Source organism: Salvelinus namaycush, chromosome 21 (assembly GCF_016432855.1).
Source record: "Salvelinus namaycush isolate Seneca chromosome 21, SaNama_1.0, whole genome shotgun sequence".
Taxonomy (NCBI): domain Eukaryota; kingdom Metazoa; phylum Chordata; class Actinopteri; order Salmoniformes; family Salmonidae; genus Salvelinus; species Salvelinus namaycush.
Window position 1 is genome coordinate 17,973,808 of NC_052327.1, and position 25,178 is coordinate 17,998,985.

General features: G+C 42.7%; 1 protein-coding gene across 1 annotated transcript in view; it reads left to right on the top strand.

The window, feature by feature from the left end:
* The first annotated feature begins 549 nt into the window (after positions 1 to 549).
* The window catches only part of LOC120065798 (protein phosphatase 1H-like), a 51,757-nt gene continuing 27,128 nt past the window's right edge, over positions 550 to 25,178 (top strand). The window contains 3 exon segments of the mRNA XM_039016852.1: positions 550 to 981; positions 16,657 to 16,828; positions 23,216 to 23,569. Of these exon segments, the coding sequence (XP_038872780.1) occupies positions 749 to 981; positions 16,657 to 16,828; positions 23,216 to 23,569 (759 nt within the window). The 5' untranslated portion in view covers positions 550 to 748.

Consider the following 25,178-nt stretch of genomic DNA (forward strand, 5'->3'; position numbering starts at 1 on the left):
AATAGACCAATTTGTTATACTGCATCCATGTGTATATTCTGCAAGTACATTGAAATTAACTTGTTTTGAATATCTATTTTAAACTTTAAATTCGCCAGAGTTTGGAAAACCCGTTCCAAACCAATTCGGTGTAAAATACCCCTCATTTTCTGGTCAGGTTATTCCACTGCAGTTGACACATAGGCATAGTCCCTACTGTAATTGGACGTTCTATTCCTATACACAAATGCGATAACTTGGACATGTCTGAGAAGGGCATGTGGGATCTGAAAATGCTTTGTCAGACAGAAAAGGAGACTGACTAGGCCACTCCAAAGAGGATGTATGTGTCAGCTGACTGCACTTACCCTATTTCGAGGGTATGAGCAAGGAGCACTTCAGAGGGCAAGCAAACGTTGGATTGAAGTGACTCGTTTACAAGTAGGCGACTCTTTATATGCTTTTGTAGTGTACCTGCCACTGGACGGCATTCCAGGATAACAACTAGCCTACCTTTGACCTACTGCCTGACGTGCTGCTAATCGTTTAAACTGATCACAGCGCGATGGCTGTGCAACCAAATCCAGAAAACAACCGGTTTGTCACATGACTGTGCTCATCATGAGTTTGTTTCCGCGTCTGAATGAAAGAGAGAGAGAGGGGCATATCTGAACTGTTGCGGTCCGCAAAACGCGCCGCCGAGCCAAGGTGATATTCCGGGCAAGGGGACCCGCACATTACCATCGCCCTGACACGCTGCGGCAAGAACATGCTCACACGGATGAAATCAGCTGTGGCCAATTTTATGGGAGGTATGATGGCTGGCAGTTCAAACGTTGACCATTTCGGTGGCCCCGATTTACCGCTGAAATATCCGTACACAAGACCGGAGTTTCTGGGACTGTCACCGGATGAAATCGAGTGCTCGGCGGATCATATTTCTCGGCCGATCCTCATTCTGAAAGAGACGAAGAGGCTGCCATGGGCCACTGGTTATGCAGAGTAAGTATGCGTCCATCTTTAAGTCGTAGCAAGCTATAGCAGCATTTAAAGCGGTAGGTTCAGCACGCTCCCTGGACCAGAGTCAGAAACATAAACATAATAATTAGCGCCATTTATTTCCATGTGAATAGGCTATTCCAGGGATGGGCAACTCTAGTCCTCGGGGGCCTGATTGTTGTCACACTTTTGCCTCAACCCCAGTTAACACACCTGATTCCAATTATCAACTAATCATCAGTTTAGAACATAATTACTTTTAATCAGCTATGCTTTCTAGGGATGGGGAAAAAGGTGACAGCTCCCCAGCCCCGAGGACGGAAGTAGCCCATCCCTGGGCTATACGGTCTGTCAGCATAGCCTCTAATTAAATTCAAGGGGGTTTATTGGCATGGGAAACATATGTTAACATTGCCAAAGCAAGTGAAGTAGATCATATACAAAAGTGAAATAAACAATACAAATGAACAGTAAATATATATCTCACCAGTGGGTGCAAAAGTTGCCCCTTGATGTATGAAACGCAAACAGAGATGAACACGGTGTCTATTTAGGCTACTAAATGACATTTGCATGGAAATGTTGTTGTGACACAACAACAGAAAGATGCTTTAGTATCCTATTGCTATAGCATTTACCCATACCATACCTGCTGTCTGCTACACCACCTAGCCCTACAATATACTGTTGCATGCCATTGTGCATCATGGCTAAAATATTATGATGGATATAGTGCAACTAGTTGTAGTTTCAGTACCATGAGTTAGGCCTACATGTGAACTATAATGGCATTTAATAGTTGCTTTGCCATGCTATATATCCTTGTGTCTGTCAGGGGATGACAGATTATCACTTCCCTTTACAGTTTCATTATTTATGCATGCCCCATTTCGAGTGCACAGGCAGATTCTATCATGGGGTTGTGGATAGTTTCAGGACATGGGTTCATAAACACTTTCCTTTGCACACACTGTTAAACCACACTGTAAAAGAAACAGTTACTGCTGCAGGTTGCCTTATGAAAAAGCTAACTTGTTCAGTGCTTCAATGAAGAGAGTAGTCTGTGCTGCTATATACATTTTTAAAAAATGAAACAAATCATGAAATGTTTTTTACTATTTCAAATGCCAATGAAATGCTAATTGTGTGGAGGAGAAGGCACGGAGAATAACTTGAAACGCACGTTATACGCATGTCATTCTTCTGAAGCAGCTATATTTGACATTGATTGGTGAAGGACACTGCATTTTCAGACCCACCTAAATGAGACATTATGTGTTCACAGAGAGACACAGGTGTGGATTGTGCCAAGATGGGAAGTGGAAAAATGACTTTGAAGTCTGTTCTGTTCCCTGTCAGCCATTTAAATACTTGTTTATTTTCCTCAAGCTTAATCTGTCCATCGATCCTCCTGAGTTTTCAGTTTCTTTTCAGCTCTGGTAGAATGACACATTGTGATAATAGGATACATTTAGCCATTTGCAATACAAGTATACTTTGTGCAGGAAGAAGGCCTCTCGTTCTGCATCTGTTGTTACAACTTTAACTCCCGTGTCCTGACGATGAACCCAATTTAGATGTGCACATGCTTCTCCATCTCAAGTTGGATACTGGCACAAATCCACCTCAATGTCACAAATGAGCATAACATTTTCCCCCAGTGCAGCAAAGTACAAGATACTGCCTAACATTTTACATTTGAGTCATTTAGCAGACACTCTTAACCCTAATTGCTATGAATAAGTGCCTTGCTCGATGGCACATCGACAGATTCTTCACCTAGTCGGCTCGGGGATTCGAACCAGTGACCCTTCGGATCTGCTGCACAGTGGTGATGTTGAAGATGGTCATGGTTTGAACTTCAAAGTTTAAAAAAAAGTTTTATATTGGGGCTGCTGTGTTCCTCCTAAACAAACAAACCTTCCAGTCTGCATCCCTCGACCGTTGAATGTTAACTGTGATATCTGTGCATTCCCTCAGGCTTCCATCACAAGAATGAAAAAAGGACTAGCAGCCAAATTTGGACAACCATGGTCATTCAGCACCTACTCAGCATGCATGCAGCACAGTACTAGATTGCTTTTATTTTCAGAGTGGCGTGTAATCTAGTCCGTCAGGCTATGGCTGACATGCTTCTCCCAGCTGTCTGTGTAGGGATGGCACTGCTACACTGCTGTGGATTTGTCAACAGCTGGTTGACCAGCAGGCTCTGTTGTTGTGGTGAGATCTGTCCCCTCCCTCCCCTCTCAGCCAGCAGCCAGGCCCATATTAAGATGATGTGATCTCCACTGAGAACAGTGTCCCGTGCCAAGGAATCACCCTCTTAACTGTGATATAACATAGTCAGAGGCTGCGTTATAAGAGCTGGACTCGAGCTGTTGTATTTCACAGATTGGCGATGGGTGGCGGAAGAATAGAAGTGGCACTACAACAATCCTCCCCTGACCTGGCTGCTTTGCACACTTTCTCCTGGTCTGCTGTCAGGTCCTGTGAGCGCCAACATTTCAGAAGGGCAGAGTCCTGCTCTCTCTATGTCCCCACCTCTCTTTCTCTTACTCATGCTCCCCTCCGTAGGCCTACATGAAGTCTACTCACCCCCTTTTATATGACTGTCTATCTGTCGCTATGGCTCTCTCTGTCCCTCCCTCCCTCTTCCTGTCCTGCAGCTACATAGTACTCATGAACTGAATGGAAGAGGATCAATACATTAGTCAATATGTGTCTGTGTAGAATGAACACTGCTAATGTGATGACTGGAGGGTGGCAGACATGCATATCTAAGTGAATGTCACAGAGAAGTGCACATCACTGTACACACTTGGATAGTGGGCAATCACATGATGTAGTAGCACGTGTTTGTCTTTCTATCTTGTAAGGGTGCCAGTAGCAGGGTAACTTAGATGGCCACAAGGAAATGAGTGGTTTCAGTTCATATTGTCAACCATACACAGGAACTGGATCAGTGTCATATGTTCTCTTCTCCTAATATAATGATTTGAATGTGATCAGTCACTTACGTTGGGTTAGAATGATCAATCAATTGTGCCTTTTTGTCATAAATAGATCCTGACAACGTAATCAGAATGTAAGAGATGGAACTTGACCAAAAACAATGGAAAGGCCATGGAAACGCGTGTGGGAAAGATCCCGAATCGCCTCTTTGCCCCCAGCAAAATGTGCTTACATTTAGGCTTTTGTTTATGTATTGTTTATGTATTACACACTATGTTGAGGTGAAAATCGGGAGTGTAATGCTTTTTTAACCCCAATACATGTTCATGTCATCATCACCAATCAACTGCATTACAGTTAAATGACTTCTGACCACCACCGTTCTCTCTATGCTACCAGCTTATATAAATGGGAGTTAGCAGTTATTTCTTCTAAACCTGAAACGGGACCACTTCTAAATCAGAGACGTGAAACTTCAGTCCTCGGGGGCCTGATTGGTGTCACACTTTTGCCTTCGCTAACACACCTGACTCGAATAATCAACCAATCATGATCTTCAGTTTAGAATGCAATTAGTTTAATCAGCTGTGTTTGCTAGGCATGTTGAAAAAGTGACACCTCCGGCCCCCGAGGACTGGAGTGTTCTAAATCTTATACATTGAAAAACAACCAAATATATCAAAATCTGACTTTATTAATTAGATTGTGGACCTGTTACAATACATCAATCATGATGGATTTGACAAATATCCACTTTGTTAGATCAGATTTGTTGAATGTGCACCAATCCGGCATATGCTTGGGCGGTATACCGTGTATACCGGGGTATTTGGAAATGGCCACGGGGTGGTTTTTCAATTCTAACTATTTCTTTTGAAGTTTTTCAATAAATGTTCATATTTGTAGAAAGCAGGAGCAGGTGAGTATTGACGTTTTTATATTGAAAGTCAAATTTTTTAAATTTATTTTTTATATAGAGTGATCAGAGACGTGCAACCAGTTTTACTTCACAGAAAATACATTAGTGCAACACATTTGGCAGAAAATTGCTTCATTTTCATCAGATGACAACTGAAGTGCAACGCTATTTAGCTGGCAGCCACAAGTAAATGAACTTACAATGAAAAGCAAGGTATTTTTTGCAAAAAAACGATGCATGGCAATCATTAGGAACACCTTCTTAATATTGAGTTGCATCGTCAGAACAGCCTCAATTCGTCGGGGTATGGACTCTACAAGGTGTCAAGCATTTCACAGGTATGCCGGCCCATGTTGACTCCAATGCTTCCCACAGTTCTGTCAAGTTGGCTGTATGTCCATTGGGTGGTGGCACATTCTTGATACACACAGGAAACTGTTGAGTGTGAAAACCCCAGAAAGGTTGCAGTTCTTGGCACAAACTGCCTGGTACCTAATACCATACACTGTTCAAAGGAACTTCAATATTTTGTCTTGCCCATTCACCCTCTGAATGGCACACATACACAATCCATGTCTCAATTGTCTCGAGGCTTAAAAATCCTCCTTTAACCTGTCTCTTCCCCTTCATCTACACTGATTTGAAGTTGATTTAACAAGTGACATCAATAATGGATCATAACCTTTTCCTGAATTCACCTGGCCAGTCTGTCATGGAAAGAGCAGGTGTTTATCTTTCATTTAGAATCTATAGTAACTCTGAGAATAGAAAGGACTATTGTGAAACAGCACAGTGGAAAAATATATGGCAGCTAGAAATGGATGGTCTTCAGAGATAGATGGGAGGGGTTGAGGGTAGCTCAAGGCTGGGACTAAAAACAAACAAAAGATAACTCATGTAAAATATACCGGCCATGAAATGTATGTAGTATGTATAAGCTGGAAGTGGAAAGGGGGATACCTAGTCAGTTATACAACTGAATGCCTTCCGCATTTAACCCAACCCCTCTAGTTTACTCCAATTAGGGGAGGGGTTTTAGTTTTAGGGGAAAATCATAAAGAAGGAGAATATATAAATGGGGGATTGGAAATGAGGCGGATGATTACATAGATTGTGGCTTCTATCAATATGCAATATTAAAGCTGATCTACCCCCCCCCCAAAAAAAAAATATATAAATTAAGAGCAGGTGTTCTTAATGTTTTGTATACACAGGGTGTTTCTAATGTTTATCATAGGAAATGTAGCTGGATTCATTCTAAGGTTTTAACGCGACCCCTAAGTTTAACTTGCTAGTTATTAATTCAGCCACTTACTTAGATAAGGAGACGAGGTATCTTTCTGCCATCAAGTCAAAGCCCTTTGGATGAGTTATCTGTGCAGCTGCCACTGCTATCTTCATTTTCTTGTTTTTTTCTCTTCTCTGATCGCCTGCCCCCTCTTCTCCGAAGCTGCGGCTCCAGACTCCACACAGACACAGCATGTACACATGCTGCTTCAGAGCTAGTACTGTTCTTCCTTAAGACAAGCATGCTTCAACTTTGTTCATTTGCAGAATGTCTCTCATTCACATTCGATTGTAAATGTCCAAAGTCACCAAAAATGACTTTCGGTAGCTCCTACCTATATGTCTAGCATTATGAATTTGTTTTTATTTTCGTTTGCACTCTTTAGCTAGCAGCCTCCATAGAAATTCTCTATTACTTCTGCTAATTTTCTTAGTTTCATGCAACAGACACCCAATAGGCTTTTGATTTTTTTGGGGGAGCCCCCTTGTGTACTAAGCGTAAATCCAGGGATGAGAGAAGGACGGTATGAAAATCTGGATTCCACCCAACCCTAATCTGGCATCCTCCTTCTATCCCCCACGGTCTACGTTCTATTGACATCTTTACCGCGTCTATAAGAGAGGACTAGTAAGAGATGTCTATTCTGATTAATGATCAATGTCTGCTTGTGAGGTAAGATTATTGGTGATGAGAGAATCATACTTCTCCTCAGATGCAAATTTCAGCGTGATGGCTGTTGATTTGCTCTTCTCTGCACTGTGTTGGCTGGCTTCTGACAATGACTGTGGTTGCACAATAATCACACCCTTCACATGCACTTTGGTTGTAGTATTCTACTGCCTAACTGTCAAGGCCCGAGCATCACTGGCTACGTTCCCATATCCCCATATCCCCATATCCGCACTAGCGCACCACTTAGCAGTGTCCAATACATTGACTTTGTTTCTAAGTGCTAGTGCTATGCTAGTGTGGACTGTGGATATTGGAACAGATCCACTGTCCCGTTATTAGGACCAAGCAAACGGACACTGACGGTTCCAAATGCATTCGGATCTATTAAGGTCAGACAGAGCAAGTGAGGCCCAAGTGTAGAGGAAGTGGAACGAGATAACAAACCAAATGCAACAATCACATGCCTGGCGGTGTCTGAGAAAGGCCTGAAAAATTAACAAATACTCCAGCCACCCGAGATGTCAAATTGTATTAGTCACATGCGTCGAATACAACAGGTGAAGAAGACCTTACAGTGAAATGCTTACTTACAAGCCCCTAACCAACAATGCAGTTTAAAAAATATGAATAAGAAATAAAAGTAACAAGTAGTTTAAAGAGCAGCAGTAAAATAACAATAGTGAGACTATATACAGGCGGTACTGGTACAGAGCCAATGTGCGGGGGCACTGGCCAGTCGAGGTAATTGATGTAATATGTACATGTAGGTAGAGTTATTAAAGTGGCTATGCATAGATAACAGAGAATAGCAATGGTGTAAAAGAAGGGAGGGGGAGCAATGCAAATTGTCAAAGTAGCCATTTGATAAAATGTTCAGGAGTGTTATGGCTTGGGGGTAGAAGCTGTTTAGAAGCTTCTTGGACCTAGCCTTGGCGCTCCGGTACCACTTGCCGTGTAGTAGCAGAGAGAACAGTCTATGACTCGGGTGGCTGGGGTCTTTGCAATTTTTAGGGCCTTCCTCTGACACCGCCTTGTATAGAGGTCCTGGATGGCAGGAAGCTTGGCCCCAGTGATGTACTGGGCCGTACGCACTTCCTCTGTAGAGCATTGTGGTCGGAGGCCGAGCAGTTGCCATACCAGGCAGTGATGCAACCAGTCAGGATGCTCTCCATGGTGCAGCTGTAGAACCTTTTGAGGATCTGAGGACCCATGCCAAATCTTTGCAGTCTCCTGAGGGGGAATAGGTTCTGTCGTACCCTCTTCACGACTGTCTTGGTGTGATTAGTGTGAAAGGACACGGACGGTTCCAAATGCAGGTAGCCTGGTGGTTAGAGCTTTGGGCCAGTAACCGAAAGGTTGCTGGATCGAATCCCCGAGCTGACAAGGTAAACATCTATCGTTCTGCCCCTGAACAAAGCAGTTAACCCACTCTTCCCCGGTAGGCTGTAATTGTAAATAAGAGTTTGTTCTTATTTACATAGTTAAATAAAAAACATGTAAGTTTGTTGGTGATGTGGACACCAAGGAACTTGAAGCTCTCAACCTGCTCCACTACAGCCCTGTCGATGAGAATGGGTGCGTGCTCGGTACTCCTTTTCCTGTAGTCCACAATCATCTCCTTTTGTCTTGATCACGTTGAGGGAGAGGTTGATGTCCTGGCACCACACGGATAGGTCTCTGACCTCCCAATAGGCTGTCTCATCGTTGTTGGTGATCAGGCCTACCACTTTTGTGTCATCGGCAAACTTAATGATGGTGTTGGAGTCGTGCCTAGCCATGCAGTCATGAGTGAACAGGGAGTACAGGAGGGGACTGATCACGCACCCCTGAGGGGCCCCTGTGTTGAGGATCAGCGTGGCGGATGGGTTGTTACCTACCCTTACCATCTGGGGTTGGCCCATCAGGAAGTCCAGGATCGAGTTGCAGAGGGAGGTGTTTAGTCCTAGGATTCTTTAGTTTATTGATAAGCTTTGAGGGAACTATTGTGTTGAACGCTGAGCTGTAGTCAATGAATAGCATTCTCACGTAGGTGTTCCTTTTGTCCAGGTGGGAAAAGTTCAGTGCGGAGTGTAATAGAGATAGCATCATCTGTGGATTTGTTAGGGCGGTATGCAAATTGGGTCTAGGGTTTCTGGGATAATGGTGTTGATGTGAGCCATGACCAGCCTTTCAAAGCACTTCATGGCTACAAATGTGAGTGCAACAGGTCGGTGGTCATTTCTGCAGGTTACCTTAGTGTTCTTGGGCACAGGCATTATGGTGGTCTGCTTAAAACATGTTGGTATTACAGACTCGTACAGGGAGAGGTTGAAAATGTCAGTGAAGACACTTGCCAGTTGGTCAGCGCATGCTCGTAGTACACGTCCTGGTAATCCGTCTGGCCTTGCGGCCTTGTGAATGTTGATCTGTTTAAAGGTCTTACTCACATCAACTGCGGAGAGTGTGATCACACAGTCCTCCGGAACAGCTGGTGCTCTCATATATGTTTCAGTGTTATTTGCCTCGAAGCGAGCATAGAAGTAGTTTAGCTCGTCTGGTAGGCTCGTGTCACTGGGCATCTCTCGGCTGTGCTTGCCTTTGTAGTCTGTAATGGTTTGCAAGCCCTGCCACATCTGACGAGCGTCGGAGCCAGTGTAGTATGATTCGATCTTAGTCCTGTATTGACACTTTGCCTGTTTGATGGTTTGTTGGAAGGCATAGCGGGGTTTCTTATAAGCTTCCGGGTTAGAGTCCCTCTCCTTGAAAGCTGCAGCTCTAGCATTTTAGCTCAGTGCGGATGTTGGTTGGGATATGTACGTATGGTCACTGTGGGTACGACGTCATCCATGCACTTATTGATGAAGCCAATGACGGATGTGGTGTACTTCTCAATGCCATAGGAAGAATTCTGGAACATATTCCAGTCTGTGCTAGCAAAACAGTCCTGTAGCTTAGCATCTGTTTCATCTGACCACTTTTTTTATTGCCTGAGTCACTGGTTCTTCCTGCTTTTAATTTTAGCTTGTAAGGGAATCAGGAGGATAGAATTATGGTCAGATTTGCCAAATGAAGGGCGAGGGAGAGCTTTGTACGCGTCTCTGTGTGTGGAGTAAAGGTGGTCGAGAGCTTTTTTCCCAGTGGTTGCACATTTTAACATGCTGATAGAAATTTGGTAAAACAGATTTAAGTTTCCCTGCATTAAAATCCACAGCCACTAGGAGCGCCACCTCTGGATGAGCATTTTCCTGTTTGCTTATGGCGGAATACAGCTCATTGAGTGCAGTCTTAGTGCCAGCATCGGTCTGTGGTGGTATGTAGACAGCTACTAAAAATGCAGATGACTCTCTAGGTAGATAGTGTGGTCTACAGCTTATCATGAGATACTCTACCTCAGGCGAACAAACCTTGAGACTTCCTTAGATATCATGCACCAGCTGTTGTTTACAAATATGCATTGTCCGCCGCCCCTTGTCTTACCAGACGCCACTGTTCTATCCTGCCGATACATCGTTGTTCAGCCACGACTCCGTGAAGCATAAGATATTATAGTTTTGAATGTCCCTTTGGTAGTTTAATCTTCCTCATAGGTCGTCGATTTTATTTCCCAATGATTGCACGTCAGCTAGTAGAACGGAAGGTTTATTCGATCGCCTACAAATTCTCTGAAAGCAGCCCGACCTCGTTTTTATCTTCTTCTCGTCGTCTTGAAGCAAATGACGGGGATTTGGGCCTGTTCGCGGGAAAGGAGTATGTTGTTCACGTCGGGCTCGTCAGACTCGTTAATTGGAAAAAAAGCTTCTGCCAGTTAGTGGTGAGTGATCGCTGTCCAGAAGTTATTTTCAGTCATAAGAGATGGTAGCAGCAACGTAACGTACAAAATAAGTAAAAAACAAATTAAAAAAAAGTTACAAACAACACAAAAAAGCAAACATAAAAATACAATCGGTTAGGAGCACGTAAAACGTCAGCCATCTTCTCCGGCGCCATCAAACAAAAGGCTGTTCTCCATGCTCCCGTCCGGCAGGTGGTACCGGTGCATCAAGGCCAAGGCTCAGACCAACAGACACCTAAATAGTTTATTTCCCCTGGCCATAAAGCAAACAACTATGCCCATCTACAGGTCTCTACCCACTCAGACACAACCTACGCTGCTGCTAAAATGAATATTGATTAGATGTATTAATCCATTAAGCTGCTGTCCAATGATTATTGATTGTCATTACCATTCGTTATTAACTATTTATCCTGCTACTGGTCACTATTAAGCCTGTTTACATGTACACTACTTGTCAAAAGTTTTATGTCACCTACTTATTCAAGCGTTTTTCTTTATTTTTACTATTTTCTACATTGTAGAATAATAAACTCTTTTTTGGTGACTACATGATTCCATATGTGTTATTTCATAGTTTTGATGTATTCACTGTTATTCTACAATGTAGAAAATACTAAAAATAAAGAAACTCTTGAATAAGTAGGTGTTCTAAAACTTTTGACCGGTATTGTATATATTACCATTTACTATATTACAATGAAAATGTGTATATATTCCTGTTACCAGTCACTTTTCAGCTCTGTTTATTTGTATATCCTACTGCCATTTTTTTTAAATATTATTTATAAACCCACCTCAACCTCTCCAGTACCCCTGCACATTGAATAAGGTACTGGCACTGACCTTTTTATATACTTGCATTCTCGTGTTTCTTTAATCTTATTTTTATTATTATTATCTTTGCATTGTTGGGGAAATAGTTCTTAAGGTAAAAATGTCACTACTGTTTTACACCTGTTGTATCCTGTGCACATGGCGAATAAACTTGAAACTCTTCATCTCTTAGGCCAGTGCATGGTTGCCCATTCCGCTCAGATCAGAGATTAAAGACTTCTTAACACTCAAGTGTAACACTTGTTGTGGTCGGGGTTCCGGCTCAGCCTCAGACAGTCTGGGCTCAAACACAAAGGGATCATTCATTACCGTATCTTCTCTATTCCTCTATGGGAAACTCTGCTGAGGTGGATGTCAGTGCAATGCCAAACATGTCTGTCTGACAATAAGACAGTTTCTGGTTAAACTGATTTTCAGACAAACGAAAGATTAGGCCTGTTATTGCAAGTATCAGACCAGTGTCACTTTGATGAAGGTGTTGGGTGAGTTTCAATGTGAAACAGGTGTATGGTAATTTAGCGAACACTTAAACCCTACACTGTATATTAGAGGTCGACCGATTAATCGGAATGGCCGATTTAATTAGGGCCATTTTCAAGTTTTCATAACAATCGGAAATCGGTATTTTTGCACACCGATTTGGACGATTTAAAAAAACAAAACAATGTACACCATTATTTAACTAGGCAAGTCAGTAAGAACACATTCTTATTTTCAGGAACGGTGGGTTAACTGCCTTGTTCAGGAGCAGAACAACAGATTTTTACTTTGTCAGCTCGGGGATTCAATCTTGCAACCTTACGGTTAACTAGTCCAACGCTCTAACCACCTGCCTTACATTGCACTCCACGAGGAGCCTGCCTGTTAGGCGAATGCAGTAAGAAGCCAATGTAAGTTGCTAGCTAGCATTAAACTTATCTTATAAAAATCAATCAATCATAATCACTAGTTAACTACACAATGTTGATGATATTACTAGTTTATCTAGCGTGTCCTGCGTTGCATATAATCGATGCGATGCGCATTCGCGAAAAAGGACTGTCGTTGCTCCAACGTGTACCTAACCATAAACATCAATGCCTTTCTTAAAATCAATACACAAGTATATATTTTTAAACCTCCATATTTAGTTAATATTGCCTGCTAACATGAATTTCTTTTAACTAGGGAAATTGTGTCACTTCTCTTGCAACAGAGTCAGGGTATATGCAGCAGTTTGGGCCGCCTGGCTCATTGCGAACTGTGTGAAGACTATTTCTTCCTTACAAAGACATCCAACTTCGCCAAACGGGGAATGATTTAACAAAAGTGCATTTGTGAAAAAAGCACAATCGTTGCACGACTGTACCTAACCATAAACATCAATGCCTTTCTTAAAATCAATACACAGAAGTATATATTTTTAAACCTGCATATTTAGCTAAAAGAAATCCAGGTTAGCAGGCAATATTAACCAGGTGAAAATGTGTCACTTCTCTTGCGTTCATTGCACGCAGAGTCAGGGTATATGCAACAGTTTGGGCCGCCTGGCTCGTTGCGAACTAATTTGCCAGAATTTTACGTAATTATGACATAACATTGAAGGTTGTGCAATTTAACAGGAATATTTAGACTTATGGATGCCACCCGTTAGATAAAATACGGAACGGTAACGTATTTCACTGAAAGAATAAACGTTTTGTTTTCGAGATGATAGTTTCCGGATTCGACCATATTAATGACCTAAGGCTCGTTATAATTAAGTCAATGATTTGATAGAGCAGTCTGACTGAGCGATGGTATGCACCAGCAGGCTCGTAAGCATTCATTCAAACAGCACTTTAGTGCGTTTTGCCAGCAGCTCTTTGCAATGCTTCAAGCATTGCGCTGTTTATGACTTCAAGCCTATCAACTCCCGAGATTAGGCTGGTGTAATCGATGTGAAATCGCTAGCTAGTTAGCGGGGTGCGCGCTAATAGCGTTTCAAACGTCACTCGCTCTGAGACTTGGAGTAGTTGTTCCCCTTGCTCTGCAAGGGTAACGCTGCTTCGAGGGTGGCTGTAGTCGATGTGTTCCTGGTTCGAGCCCAGGTAGGAGCGAGGAGAGGGACGGAAGCTATACTGTTACACTGGCAATACTAAAGTGCCTATAAGAACATCCAATAGTCAAAGGTATATGAAATGCAAATCGTATAGAGAGAAATAGTCCAATAATTCCTAAAATAACTACAACCTAAAACTTCTTACCAGGGAATATTGAAGACTCATGTTAAAAGGAACCACCAGCTATCATATGTTCTGAGCAAGGAACTTAAACGTTAGCTTTCTTACATGGCACATATTGCACTTTTACTTTCTTCTCCAACACTTTGTTTTTGCATTAATTAAACCAAATTGAACATGTTTCATTATTTATTTGAGGCTAAATTTATTTTATTGATGTATTATATTAAGTTAAAATAAGTGTTCATTCAGTATTGTTGTAATTGTCATTATTACAAACAAATTTTAAAAAATGGCCGATTTTAATCGGTATCGGCTTTTTTTGGTCCTCCAATAATCGATATCGGCGTTGAAAAATCATAATCGGTCGACCTCTACTGTATATGGCCCATACAATAATTAAACCATTGAATCAAGCTCTGCGCACCAATTTAGCTATTCAAACCTAGTATCATGGGCTCTAACAACCTGGTAACTTGCCCAGTATGGTTTAAAATGAAAGAAAGGAATTGGATAGCTAGGATATTTGTTTCAGAGGTCGGATTAGTATTTTAAGCCTAGTCTCTTGCTCCTATACTGTTTGGTGCTCTTCACCTTTTTAAATTGGGAGCACACCAGTGCTTACCAATGAAAACAGTTCATTAGAGCACTATCACTTTACTACAGGTCTTTTGCCACTGTGAGGGCTCTATGATTTGAGTCTATAGGGTCCTGGGAGATCACCCATTTTGTATAAGCCTTACAAGGAGACCAATTATCAGTGATCTGACTGTGTGAATTTCATCTTCTCTTCCTGCCAATTGCCTGCCAATGTCCTGTTCTCTCCAGTGTGTCTGTAGTCAGCTGAGACTAGAGAATGGAGCCCTGCTTTGTCTCTCCTATCAGTCAGTTCATTATAACAAACCCTCAAGTACAGATTATGTAACAACTAATGTACATACCCTGGCATGAATGTTGCCATTTGCAATGGAAGCCGAGGCTAGTGCATGTGAAAAGTAAATGTTCATATTTTGTAACACTGGAGTCTAGACTGGACAAAAGCAGACAAAATGTATCCATTAGTTCAGATTTCCCTGCGGCCCAGTCCTTCATGTACGAGGAAAATTATTTGCCCAGGTCTTTTTATATGTACAGTGCATTTGGAAAGTATTTTCCACATTTTGTTATGGTACAGCCTTATTCTAAAATGGATTAAATTATTTTTTTTCATCAATCTACACACAATACCCCATAATGACAAAATGAAAACAGGTTTTTAGAAATGTTTGCAAATTCCTTAAATAAAAAACAAATACTTGATGTTTCAACAACTTGGAGTCCACCTGTGGTAAATTCAATTGCTGAACATGATTTGGAAAGGCACACACCTGTCTATACAAGGTCCCACAGTTGATAGTGCATGTCAGTGCAAAAACCATGCTATTAGATCGAAGGAATTTTCCGTAGTGCTCCAAGACAGGATTGTAATTTTTATTAGGATCCCCATTAGCTAATGCTGTAACGCTAGCTAATCTTCCTGGGGTCCAACACCAATTAACAAGACATTACAAACAACCACAAATCAAGACTTCACAAACATTAAACAAGTAGACAATACAGACAATTAAAACACCTGACAGGGACACATTTAACATTCAGTTGATGCTTTCTATTTCCTGTCCAGTCATATGGTCTATCGCATTAGATGATGTTCTTTTATTTTTTTCTTGAAGCGAGGCACAGATCTGGGGAAGGGTACCAAAAAATGTCTGCAGCATTGAAGTTCCTCAAGAACACAGTGGCCTCCAAGACGTTTAAAACCACCAAGACTCTTCCTAGAGCTGGCCGCCCGGCCAAACTGAGCAATCGGGGGAGAAGGGCCTTGGTCAGGGAGGTGACCAAGATCCCGATGGTCACTCAGAGAGAGCTCCAGAGTTCCTTTGTGAGATGGGAGAACCTTCCACAAGGACAACCGTCTCTGCAGCACTCCACCAATCAGGCCTTTGTGGTAGAGTGGCCTGACGGAAGCAACTCCTCAGTAAAAGGCACATGACTGCATGCTTGGAGTTTGAAAAATGGCATCTAAAGACTCTCAAACCATGAGAAACATGATTCTCTGATCTGATGAAACCAAGATTGAACTCTTTGGCCTGAATGCCAAGCCTCATGTCTGGAGGAAACCTGGCACCATGCCTACAGTGAAGTATGGTGGTGGCAGCATCATGCTGTGGGGATGTTTTTCAGCAGCAGGGACTGAGAGACTAGTCAGGATTGAGGGAAAGATGAACAGAGCAAAGTACCGAGAGATCCTTGCTGAAAACCTGCTCCAGAGAGCTCAGGACCTCAGACTGGGTTGAAGGTTCACTTTACAACAGGACAACGACCCTAAGCACACAGCCGTTACAATGCAGGAGTGGCTTCGGGACAAGTCTCTGAATGTCCTTTAGTGGCTCAGCCAGAGCACTGACTTGAACCCATTTGAACATCTCTGGAGAGACCTAAAAAAGAAAAAAAATAGCTATGCAGAGATGCTTGTTGCGTCATACCCAAGAAGACTTGACGCTGTAATCTCTGCCAAGGTGCTTCAACAAAGTACTGAGGAAAGGTTCTGAAAACGTATATAAATGTGATATTTCAGTTTTTAAACCTGTTTTTGCTTTGTCATTATGGGGTATTGTGTGTAGGTTGATGAGGAAAACAAGCACTTTAATCCATTTTAGAATAAGGCCGTAAAGTAACAATGTGGAAAAAGTCAAGGGGTCTGAATACTTTCCGTATGCACTGTATGTGTTAGGGCAGCGTTTCTCAAACTTTCTCAAACTCGAGGGGTGCATGTTTAGTTTTTTACCATATCAATACACAGCTGATTCAAGTAATCAAAGCTTAATGATGAGTTTGGGAAATTCTGTAGTAGGATGTCACAAACCACACATTGTTACATTGAAATCTGCTATACCTTTCCCACAGTGTGTATCTGGTTTTGCTCCTCACATTCTTGTGCTCTTCTCTCCTTCTACAGGGTGATCAATGCTGGGAAGAGCCTTCTGAACGAGGACCAGGCATGCTGTGAGGTGGTGCTGGTGAGGAGGAGACTCAGTGCTGGGGGAAACTCCACCCCCATCATGACCCCCACCACACGGAGGAGGTCCTCCCTGCCCAATGGAGAGGGACTGGGGATCAGGGAGGACTCTGTGAGTACCCCCCCACACACTCCAGACCTAGTCTTAACCCCTTGCCCCCCCCCCCCCCCATTCTGTCACATCAGGACCTGTTGACTCTTCGCTTCCCTCACATCAGTCATAGTCTATTCCCCAGCACGACCTATAAGCCTGGTAAACGAGTGTCAGGCTACAGTACTTAGTAGGCTACAGTACTGCCTTTCAGCTACTTTAGTGGTCACCAACCTAACCCTTATTCCCCAGCCTCACATCCCTCATAGGGTTCTATTTTCGTCTGGCGTTATGGCGGCGCTAGAGTCAAATGCACTTTAGTTTGCAATTTTGTCATGTAAAAACTGTCTCACTGGCATTTTCCAGCCCTAATGCCAGGTTTGGCAATTTACCTGTCTAACATCAGCAGGCTTGCGCTCAGATGAGAGGGGTGGAAATATTTGAGGGGTGTCCTTAAAAACATGATCCAAAATGCTCATTTTAGGCAGCGCTGGTAGGGATATTTAAGACCAACCAAAAGCTGGTTTTAGCGGTAACACAGTTGGTTATGAATTTTACAACGGAAACAGTCTATCCAGCCGTGATGCACACTGCCCATATGTGCATGGAACAAGATCTGATTTGGTCCCTGTATACATCGTATTTGGAAACATAAAACACTGTTTTTTTTCTCCCTACCTTTTTTGGGTTTTATTTGATTAAAAACTAAGCATAGCCTCCCCTCCTCTCAATGAAGGCTGTTTTATTTTTGTCCTGCCCAATGTAATCAAGTAGGCTAGTCAAGACTGTTGATAAAGTGTTTGGCTTGTGAGACGGCTTGAAAATGCATCTTAATCACCAAAGCTTTATTAAAATATCAATTTTTAGAGGAGCAAAACAGTGAGCTGACCTTCCCTTTTTAATCTATGTATTGTAGACAGGCCTACATCATTTTAGCCATGCTTTGGATGTTTAAAACCCCCTCCATGATGTAGGTTACATGTGTCCATGCCCATCATGAAACGAGAGACGTGAATACTGGTGAACCGCATAACAATTTTTGGTTTTCCGTTTCACATTTTTAAAACCCAAGCCCTCTGTAGGCTACCCTTACCCTAGGCCTACTACAACGAAGGCTGGTTCAACAGCAATGCGTTGTGTCTTTTTTTTATTTTTATGCTGCCGATTTTATATCATTACATTTTACATGTATTTATTGTTTGCTTGTTTTTCATTGAATTTTATTAAACCCAAACTTACTAGAATGATTCACTGTCCTGGCTTTATGGCGAGAATGTCCGTGGCACGCATGCAATGCAACTTCTGAAGAAGTGTGATCTGTCAGATGGTTCCAATATGTATATAAAACATGTATATTTAGGAGCAGTATAACGGGGAGTGGACATTCTCCCTTTGTCTTTATATTGGTTCTTTGTCCAGCTACTGTGAAAGGTTTAGATGTGTGTAAAACCCTCCATAGTCTGCGTTGTTTTAATATGATATGCCCACAGGAAGCGATTATGGTGCCTCAAAGTTTATTTTGACCTATTTACAGCAAGTTGTTTTGTTTAGAATTTGATTCGAATTTTTCGCTCTTTTTTTTGTGTGAATTTAATCTTGCTTTTTGACCAATGTTTGGCATGTCCGTGCTCAGCCATAATGCAATTTATGGTAGGCCTTGCCCCTATATCCGTGTGAATGCAATGTATATATTTCCACACTGAAGCCATGTGTTACTTACAACTTGGGCTGCAAACAGGTTAAAGTTAACATATTTAGCAAAGATTTTACTAAATGTTGGTATTTTGTTTCTGTAAGCTGTTTTAACGAACTAACATGGGAATTGGAGTTTGTTGAAAATATGAAATATCCTTATTCATGTCACCGAAGGAGAGAGGGGATTGCAGAATGTTTACATTCTACAAATATATGTTATTGTCAGACATCAGGGATCCTATGGGAGGAGAAGAGACACGGTCTGGTACAAGTCAACATGACAGCAGTGAGTTGGGGAGGAGTGAGGAATTTGGGCATAGGTCAGGTTAGATGATAATGACAAAGCAAAAACAGTTTTTTAGAAATGTTTGCAAATTTATATATAAAAAAACAACTGAAATTATATTTTACATAAGTATTCAGACCCTTTTGAGGTAATTGAGGTAATATGTACAAGTAGGTGGAGTTATTAAAGTGACTATGCATAGATAACAACAAAGACTAGCAGCAATGTAGAAGGGGGGGCAATGCAAATAGTCTGAGTAGCCATTTGATTAGTTGTTCAGGAGTCTTATGGCTTGGGGGCAGAAGCTGTTTAGAAGCCTTTTGGACCTAGACTTGGCGCTACGGTACCGCTTGCCATGCGGTAGCAGAGAGAACAGTCTATGACTTGAGTGGGTGGTGTCTTTGACAATTTCTAGGGCCTTCCTCTGACACCGCCTGGTATAGAGGTCCTGGATGGCAGGAAGCTTGGCCATGGTGATGTACTGGGCCGTACGCACTACCCTCTGTAGTGCCTTGCGGTTGGAGGCCGAGCAGTTGCCATACCAGGCAGTGATGCAACCTGTCAGGATGCTCTTGATGGTGCAGCTGTAGAACCTTTTGAGGATCTGAGGACCCATGCCAAATCTTTTCAGTCTCCTGATGGGGAATAGGTTTTGTTGTGCCCTTAGGGTTGTTGTCCTGTTGGAAGGTGAACCTTCGCCCCAGTCTGAGATCCTGAGCGCTCTGGAGCAGGTTTTCATCAAGGATCTCTCTGTACTTTGCTCCGGTCATCTTTGCCTCGATCGTTACAGTCTTCCAGTCCCTGCCGCTGAAAAACACATCTGGAGTTTGGAGTGTGACTGTTTGAGGTTGTGGACAGGTGTCTTTTATACTGATAACAAGTTCAAACAGGTGCCATTATTACAGGTAACGAGTGGAGGACAGAGGAGCCTCTTAAAGAAGAAGTTACAGGTCTGTGAGAGCCAGAAATCTTGCTTGTTTGTAGGTGACCAAATACTTATTTTCCACCATAATTTGCAAATAAATTAATTACAAATCCTACAATGTGATTTTCTGGATTTTTTTTTTCTCATTTTGTCTGTCATAGTTGAAGTGTACCTATGATGAAAGTTTTTAAGTGGGAGAACTTGCACAATTGGTGGCTGACTAAATACTTTTTTGCCCCACTGTATATACAGTTGAAGTTGGAAGTTTACATACACTTAGGTTGGAGTTAATTAAAACTAGTTTTTCAACCACTCCACAAATTTCTTGTTAACAAACCAACTTTGGCAAGTTGGTTAGGACATCTACTTTGTGCATGACACAAGTAATTTTTCCAACAATTGTTTACAGACAGATTATTTCACTTTTATAATTCACTGTATCACATTTCCAGTGGGTCAGAAGTTTACATACACTAAGTTGAATGTGCCTTTAAACAGCTTGAACAATTCCAGAAAATTATGTCATGGCTTTAGAAGCTTCTGATAGGCTAATTGACATCATTTGAGTCAATTGGAGGTGTACCTGTGGATGTATTTCAAGGCCTACCTTCAAACTCAGTGCCTCTTTGCTTGACATCATGGGAAAATCAAAAGAAATCAGCCAAGACCCCAGAAAAAAAAATTGTCTGGTTCATCCTTGGGAGCAATTTACAAATGCCTGAAGGTACCACGTTCATCTGTACAAACAATAGTACGCAAGTATATACACCATGGGACCACGCAGCCATTGTACAGCTCAGGAAGGAGACGCATTCTGTCTCCTAGAGATGAACGTACTTTGGTGTGAGAAGTGCAAATCAATCCCAGAACAACACCAAAGGACCTTGTGAAGATGCTGGAGGAAACAGGTACAAAAGTATCTATATCCACAGTAAAACAAGTCCTGTATTAACATAACCTGAAAGGCCACTCAGCAAGGAAGAAGCCACTGCTCCAAAACCGCCATAAAAAAGACAGACTACGGTTTGCAACTGCACATGTGGACAAAGATCATACTTTTTGGGGAAATGTCCTCTGGTCTGATGAAACAAAAATAGAACTGTTTGGCAATAATGACCATCGTTATGTTTGGAGGAATAAGGGGGAGGCTTGAAAAGCCGAAGATCACCATCCCAACTGTGACGCACGGGGGTGGCAGCATCATGTTGTTAGGGGTGCTTTGCTGCAGGAGGGGCTGGTGCACTTCACAAAATAGATGGCATCATGAGGACGGGAAATTATGTGGATATATTGAAGCAACATCTCAAGACATCAGTCAGGAAGTTAAAGCTTGGTCGCAAATGGGTCTTCCAAATGGACAATGACCCCAAGCATACTTCCAAAGTTGTGGCAAAATGGCTTAAGGACAACAAAGTCAAGGTATTGGAGTGGCCATCACAAAGCCCTGACCTCAAATCCAATAGAACATTTGTGGGCAGAACTGAAAAGCGTGTGCGAGCAAGTAGGCCTACAAACCTGACACAGTTACATCAGCTCTGTCATGAGGAATGGGCCAACATTCACCCAACTTATTGTGGGAAGCTTGTGGAAGGCTACCCAACACGTTTGACCCAAGTTAAACAATTTAACGGCAATGCTACCAAATACTAATTTAGTGTGTGTTAACTTCTGACCCACTGGGAATGTGATGAAAGAAATGAAAGCTGAAATAGATAATTCTCTCTGCTATTATTCTGACATTTCACATTCTTAAGATAAAGTGGTGATCCTAACTGACTTAAGACAGGGAATTTTTAATGGGATTAAATGTCAGGAATTGTGAAACATTTAAAACATTTACATTTAAACTAAGGTGTTTATAACCTTCCAACTTCAACTCTATATACTCAGCAAAAAAAGAAACGTCCTCTCACTGTCAACTGTGTTTATTTTCAGCAAACTTAACATGTGTAAATATTTGTATGAACATAACAAGATTCAACAACATAAACTGAACAAGTTCCACAAACATGTGTCTAACATAAATTGAATAATGTGTCCCTGAACAAAGGGGGGGGGGGGGGTCAAAATCCAAAGTTACAGTCAGTATCTGGTGAGGCCACCAGCTGCATTAAGTACTGCAGTGCATCTCCTCATCCTGGACTGCACCAGATTTGCCAGTTCTTGCTGCGAGATGTTACCCCACTCTCAAGGCACCTGCAAGTTCTCTGACATTTCTGGGGGGAATGGCCCTAGCCCTCACCCTCCGATCCAACAGGTCCCAGACTCGCTCAATGGGCTTGAGATCCGGGCTCTTTGCTGGCCATGGCAGAACACTGACATTCCTGTCTTGCAGGAAATCACGCACAGAACAAGCAGTATGGCTGGTGGCATTGTCATGCTGGAGGGTCATGTCAGGATGAGCCTGCAGGAAGGGTACCACATGAGGGAGGAGGATATCTTCCCTGTAACGCACAGTGTTGAGATTGCCTGCAATGACAAGCTCAGTCCAATGATGCTGTGACACATCGCCCCAGACCATGACGGACCCTCCATCTCCAAATCGATCCCGCTCCAGAGTACAGGCCTCGGTGTAACGCTCATTCCTTCTATGATAAATGCGAATCCGACCATCACCCCTGGTGAGACCAAACCGCGACTCGTCAGTGAAGAGCAATTTTTGCCAGTCATTTCTGGTCCAGCGACGGTGAGTTTGTCCCGGTGATTGTTGCCGGTGATGTCTGGTGGGGACCTGCCTTACAACAGTTCTACAAGCCCTCAGTCCAGCCTCTCTCAGCCTATTGCAGACAGTCTGAGCACTGATGGAGGGATTGTGCGTTCCTGGTGTATCTCGGGCAGTTGTTGTTGCCGTCCTGTGCCTGTCCCGCAGGTGTGATTTTCAGATGTACCGATCCTGTGCAGGTGTTGTTACATGTGGTCTGCCACTGCGAGGATGATCAGCTGTCCGTCCTGTCTCCCTGTAGCGCTGTCTTAGGCGTTTCACAGTACGGACATTGCAATTTATTGCCCTGGCCACATCTGCAGTCCTCATGCCTCCTTGCAGCATGCCTAAGGCACATTCACGCAGATGAGCAGGGACCCTGGGCATATTTCTTTTGGTGTTTTTCAGAGTCAGTAGAATGGCCTCTTTAGTGTCCTAAGTTTTCATAACTGTTACCTTAATTGCCTACCGTCTATAAGCTGTTAGTGTCTTAACGACCGTTCCACATGTGCATGTTCACTAATTGTTTATGGTTCATTGAACAAGCATGGGAAACAGTGTTTAAACCCTTTTACAATGAAGATCTGTGAAGTTATTTGGATTTTTACGAATTATCTATGAAAGACAGGATCTTGAAAAAGGGACGTTTCTTTTTTGCTGAGTTTATATTTATATTTGTAAATTATAAAAATGTTGATTTGGCTAATTGTTTGTGTTTTGTTCTACTTATTCTCCTGTGTTTGTCTGTGCGTGCCAGCTTTTGACATTGCAAAATGTGTGTGTCTGTGTTTGTGTGTCCAGGATGCAGTGCCCGGACTGATCTTCCACTACTGGGGGCTGTTTGACGGCCATGCGGGCTCAGGGGCGGCGGTGGTGGCGTCTAAGCTGCTCCAGCACCACATCGTAGAACACCTCCGAGAGGTCCTGGATGTCCTGAGGAACCCGGCCCAGCTGGTCCCCATCATCCTCGGGGAAGAGCCCACCAACCTCACCCCCACCACCCACAGGGGCATCACCAGGACCGCCTCACTACGGGGGGCCGCAGGGGCACCCGGCTCCCCCAGTCACCCCCCTCCCACCAGGTTCTTCACAGAGAAGAAGGTCCATCATGAGAGCCTGGTGATGGGAGCCATCGAGAATGCCTTCAAAGAGATGGTGAGTTCATTGCCATGTTCAGTAGGTTAACATTGTGGATTGTTGCAGATAGAAATGTCATGAATAGAGTTGATGTGATTCCCTGTTCTACATCTGAGACAGGCATGTCTGTTGTACATGATCTATTTCTTTCTGAACGTTCCAGTATGTTGTGCCCTGGTGAATTCAGCCCTGGTCTGAAAGAACATACTAACCATCCTGAATTAATTACAGTATATAAGGGACACTGCAGCATCGATTTAATTACTGCACATTCATTGTAAGAGACATTGCAGCGCTCCCATCATTCCCATCATTATCTGCTTAGCAACTAGGTTTTTTTTCTGAAGATACACAGTTGGCATAATGAGATCAACGTCACAGCTTACTGGGCAGTGGGAATAGGACTAGTAAGCATTGTCTAAATACAGTTTTCTTTTTTATTTCTAAGAAGAACTGTCCGGTTGTTGTACTCTGCCTGTACAGTTGAAGTCGGAAGTTTACATCCACTTAGGTTGGAGTCATTAAAACTCATTTTTCAAACACTCCACACATTTCTTGTTAACAAACTATAGTTTTGGCAAGTCGGTTAGGACATCTACTTCGTGCATGACACAAGTAATTTTTCCAACAATCGTTTACAGACAGATTATTTCACTTATAATTCACTATCACAATTCCAGTGGGTCAGAAGTTTACATACACTAAGTTGACTGTGCCTTTTAAACAGCTTGGAAAATTCCAGAAAATTATGTCATGGCTTTAGAAGCTTTTGATAGGCTAATTGACATCATTTGAGTCAATTGGAGGTGTACCTGTGGATGTATTTCAAGGCTTACCTTCAAACTCAGTGCCTCTTTGCTTGACATCATGGGAAAATCAAAAGAAATCAGCAAAGCCCTCAGAAAACCAATTGTAGACCTCCACAAGTCTGGTTCATCCTTGGGAGCAATTTCCAAACGCCTGAAAGTACCACGTTCATCTGTACAAACAATAGTACACAAGTCTAAACACCATGGGACCACGCATTCTGTCTCCTAGAGATGAATGTACTTTGGTGCGAAAAGTGCAAATCAATCCCAGAATGTACTTTGGTGCGAAAAGTGCAAATCAATCCCACCTTGTGAAGATGCTGGAGGAAACGGGTACAAAACTATCTATATCCACAGTAGAACGAGTCCTATATCGACATAACCTGAAAGGCCGCTCAGCAAGGAAGAAGCCACTGCTCCAAAACCGCCATAAAAATGCCAGACTACGGTTTGCAACTGCACATGGGGACAAAGATCATACTTTTAGGAGAAATGTCCTCTGGTCTGATGAAACAAAAATAGAACTGTTTGACCATAATGACCATTGTTATGTTTGGAGGAAAAGGGGGATGCTTGTAAGCCGAAGAACACCATCCCAACCGTGAAGCATGGGGGTGGGGGTGCATTGCTGCAGGAGGGACTGGTGCACTTCACAAAATGGATGGCATCATGAGGCAGGAAAATTGTGGATATATTGAAGCAACATCTCAAAACATCAGTCGGGAAGTTAAAGCTTGGTCGCAAATGGGTATTCCCAAAGGACAATGACCCAAAGCATACTTCCAAAGTTGTGGCAAAATGGCATAAGGACAGTCAAG